The sequence below is a fragment of the Solanum verrucosum genome, unplaced genomic scaffold, assembly GCF_900185275.1.
Source record: "Solanum verrucosum unplaced genomic scaffold, falcon-dt-bn FXZP01001031.1, whole genome shotgun sequence".
NCBI classification, from domain to species: domain Eukaryota; kingdom Viridiplantae; phylum Streptophyta; class Magnoliopsida; order Solanales; family Solanaceae; genus Solanum; species Solanum verrucosum.
Window position 1 is genome coordinate 273504 of NW_026019685.1, and position 4116 is coordinate 277619.

Sequence of the window (4116 nt, forward strand, 5' to 3'; positions counted from 1 at the left end):
GGCTTAAGATAGATCACAATCTCAGATTGGACCGACCATCATACCTCTACCATGCCAGATGACAGGAGAAAATTAATTTCGCTTATCTCCAATTCTTAATTGAAATAAGACAAAACTTCAAATGTTATACCACGTGCAAGATCTTATTGAAAATAAGATCCCATATTGAAAATTAGGAGGATTCACATGGGCAAAGACTAATGCAAAATAAATCGATCAGGATTGTGATAGAGTATTAAGTAAATTTTTTTTTTTAGTTGTTAATCTTGGGTTAGAATCTTTTTTTGATTGTAGAAAGCTTTTTATCCTCTTAATGTGAAACTTTTCCGTATAAATTTGAATTTTTTAATATAGATACGGAGAAATCAAAAAGACTAATGCAAAATCAAAAAGTTCCAAAAAGACTAAAGCGTACTCCACTTAATATTGTCTGATAAAATTCATTGTTTATCAATCAAAATTGGATTACCTTTTGAATTCAACTGAACAGCTAGTGGCCCACAAAGTCAGAACCCCACATGCCCCTTTAACCTCATCTTCTTCATTCATATACAATCCCAATCTAAAGATTCTCTTGTCTATGATTTTGTACGGCGCATTTCAAGGCCATATTCGTAAAAAAACACATCCCGTGCGCGGCGATTTAACCAATTAACCTAAGTTCTCTACAAGTTGTTACCCGCTGAATTCCAATAATACCCCTACTGTCACTTTCCCATTATCCTTTTTTGACTTACTCTTCTTCCCAACCTAATACCCATTTAACCTCTCCATCTTTATCACTCTTTCACCATCTCTTATCTTCTCTTTCCTTTTTCAAAGCTTACATCTTTTTGCATTTGGGTTGCTAGATTCAAGCGAAAATGAGCCGTTTCAGGAGATTTGACCTTATCAACTACTCTCCTTCTCCTTCATTCTTCACCCCCAAAACCCTGCTTCTAAACCCATATTTACCTTCATTCCACAATGAGGATGAGCTTGACTGCACTCTCGATCTCATCTGCCCTAAGCCTTACTTACCCACTACCTTCCTCGATCTCGACGATTTCGATACCATCACCGATCTGATCCAAATCGAAAGAACCCCTTTTTACAGCACTACTCGCCGTGTCCAGCACCGGTTAGGACTCGGTACTGAGTTGCAATGTCTGTCTGACCGAGTCACCGCGCTCGAGCGGATGTTGAGGGCGAAGGAGGAGAAGAAGAAGAAGAATAAAATTGGGGAGCGGAAGTACACGTGGACGACTGAGATCAAGAGCCCTGAGAAGGATGGGGTTGATCGGAAATATGAGTGGATTGCTGAGGTGAAAGATGGTAAGAAGAAAGGGGCTTTGGATAAAAGCTACAAATTTAGTGCTGAGATCAAAGGAAAAGGTGACGATTCACGTAGTTACAGTTTCAAAGCATCAAATGTCAGCGATACCGATAGCGATAGCGATGGAAGTGAGAAAAAAGAGAAGAAAGATAAGAAGAAGAAATGTGAAAGCCGTAAATCTGTGGGTTGTACACGCTTGGTTGAGATTGAAGAGCCAACCCATCATGGAGCACTCGTCTTAAGACAGGTTCCATTTACAGATTTTCGTAATCAATATTACAATCTTATTTAGAAATGAGAAATCTTGAAATTTTGTACGATGGGATTTGTGTTTTTTTGTTTGTAATGTGTAGGTATTTGCGAAGAGGGTGGAGAAGAGAAGGGGGAAGAGGAAGGAGCTGTCACCACAAGATGCAGCTTTAGCTATTCAAATGAGCTTCAGGGCTTACTTGATTAAGAGGTCTCAGGCACTGCGTGCTCTGAGGGAACTGGCCATTGCCAAGACTAAATTGAAGGAGCTAAGGGCTCTCTTCAACAACTTCACTTACAGAAGACGTGTTGCTCGTGATGCAGAGGAGCGCCAGAGGTTCTCTGAGAAGATTATTGTGTTGCTGCTCACTGTTGATGCCATTGAGGTAGACATAGTAGTAACCATTCCTGTTTTTTCTTTTATTGGTCTTATAATATAGCGATGTTGCTAGCTGTTTGAATCAATTAGCTTATTGTGTTTAGTTATCTAAAGAATATCTTTTTTTTCTTTTCCAAACGATATGATGGTGTTAAGATGCTAATTTCATTTAGTTTAGTATATAAGAGGTAGTTGAAGAAAATATTAAATTAATACTAAAAAACACACCAAAATCTATGATTTGATTAGTTAAATGGATTTGGATATTTGTGAGTTGTGAATATTGTCCAAAATAGTATTGTCAAAGACTTCGAGTTGTCCCAAAATAAAATATGAAGGCTTATAAATTTGAATGGATAGAGTACTAGAAATTTGCTACTTGGAAATGCTACTTTCGTAGGTAAAGTATCATTTATGAGTTCTTGGACCTATAGTTCTCGGATGTTTGTAGTTGTTGCGATCTGATTCTGGGATTAGCCTTTCAGACCCCTCATTTTAGTTATTCTTCTCTATTTTTTGTTCTTATTTCTTTCGTTCTCGGTTGGGTTTGGGGGGTGTTAGGTGGTCTATAATTGAAGTAGTTCATCAAATAGGAGGGGCATTAATCCGAAGTCTGGATCTGAACTATGAAAAATTATACCCACGACCTTTTGGGACAAATACATTTTGAGACCTTGGTGCTTCTATTTTGCTGGCAACATAGAATGTACATTCTTCGCATTGTCTAACTAAACAGGCACATAAGAATGCAGTTTATTATTACTATGCTGCTTGCTGCCTTTCTTGGAATTGATGTGGGGAAACACATGTCCTCTGTCTCCAGCTTGCTTTACAGCAGCTTAATCACTTATGTTAATACTTCTGGTAAAAAAAAATTCGGTCTGTATTTTGAGAGATTTGCATGAAACATTGCCTACTGCACATCAAATGTGTGCATATGTTATCTTTACTTGCAATGTGTTATGCAAATCCTTAGCAGTCTCGACCCTTTTATGTGTTTTCCTTTGGTTCCAGAAATGCATTTATTCTTTACTTTCCTTCTGTATTAGGGCGTGGATATGATGGTCCGATCTGCAAAGAAATCTATAGTGGATGAGTTAGAAGCAATGCTTGATGTTATCGACCCCCAACCTGGTGGAAGGCCTTTATCTGTTGCAAGGAGGAGAACATTTGATATGCCAGATGGTGCCATTCAGAAGGAACTTGCAGCTGGTGTGGCTCAAGTTGTTCGAATGCTTGACGAGTCCAATGGTGCTGAAACCTTTGAAGGATGCTTATGAGTCTTATATGAGTCTATGACATGTGAGATTCCACTGGTCTTTGGGGTTTGCTAGTGTTGTATGTTCTAATTAGGACCGGCTGTGGTATGAAGCTACTCTACTGTTGTTAACATTTCTTTTTATTCTGGATAATGGAGATCAGAGCTAGTATGTTATCTTATTTCACCTTTTGGTATGAAGTTTCCACTTGGCTTAACTAAACCCACTTGTAGGGATATCGTTTGATGCATACGTGATCACCTTTCTCCTTTTAGCTTTAGTCAGTCGAGTAGCTTATTCGAACGTTGTGAACTCATTCCTGCTTTTGCAATACCAGCGCATCTTGTGTCACAGAATCGGTTGTGCTCTGGCTCTTCCCCTCTATCAAAAGATTGCCTTGTGTGGAAGGTTGACTCTGAACTTCAGTCAATGGGAGGAATCCCCTTATCTAAGGTTCTTTGTATGGCACTATAAACTCTCTTTCTTATGCGAGACAGAAAGTGTAACTACCGAAGCTCTTTCAACTTGTCCTGTCTTTGGATAAGTATTGCGGTTAAGTCAGTTAACAAGATGAGAGTCGGAAAATTGAAATAAGAACTGTCAATGCTTGAATGCTTCTACTTATGTAGATGGAGTCCAGTACGCTACTATATATACTGATAATTCCCAAGACAATATCGGGAGTACCCATCTTATGTGATATGTAACTAGATCGCACTTTGTACCAGCATTCCAGACTAGCTACATTGACAGGGAAAGCTAGGTCTCTACTCCTTCTTCATGAGGAAGAAAGGCCTTGTTATCATCTAGATCGACGTAAGGTGCGTAGCGGTGTAGAGTCCAACTAAGACTTCCATGAAAGGTCTCATTCATCTTGATTGAGGAGTTTCTTACTGACCGCTAAACCTTCTCTA

At 38.9% G+C, this 4116-nt stretch overlaps 1 protein-coding gene across 1 annotated transcript; it reads left to right on the plus strand.

Annotated features, from left to right (window-relative positions):
* The first annotated feature begins 789 nt into the window (after window positions 1-789).
* LOC125834763 (BAG family molecular chaperone regulator 7) lies at window positions 790-3398 on the plus strand. Its single transcript, XM_049513942.1, has 3 exons — window positions 790-1562; window positions 1669-1950; window positions 2993-3398. Exons 1-3 carry the CDS (start codon window positions 864-866, stop codon window positions 3221-3223), a joined length of 1212 nt encoding a protein of 403 aa, XP_049369899.1. The 5' UTR covers window positions 790-863; the 3' UTR covers window positions 3224-3398.
* Window positions 3399-4116: the final 718 nt, after the last annotated feature.

Excerpts from the sequence above, each read along its gene's own strand:
- LOC125834763 (XM_049513942.1), top strand. The coding sequence starts at position 864 with ATGAGCCGTTTCAGGAGATTTGACCTTATCAACTACTCTCCTTCTCCT. Across the intron at positions 1,563-1,668 it reads GAGCACTCGTCTTAAGACAG|GTATTTGCGAAGAGGGTGGA; the intron begins GTTCCATTTACA and ends TGTAATGTGTAG. Across the intron at positions 1,951-2,992 it reads TCACTGTTGATGCCATTGAG|GGCGTGGATATGATGGTCCG; the intron begins GTAGACATAGTA and ends CTTCTGTATTAG.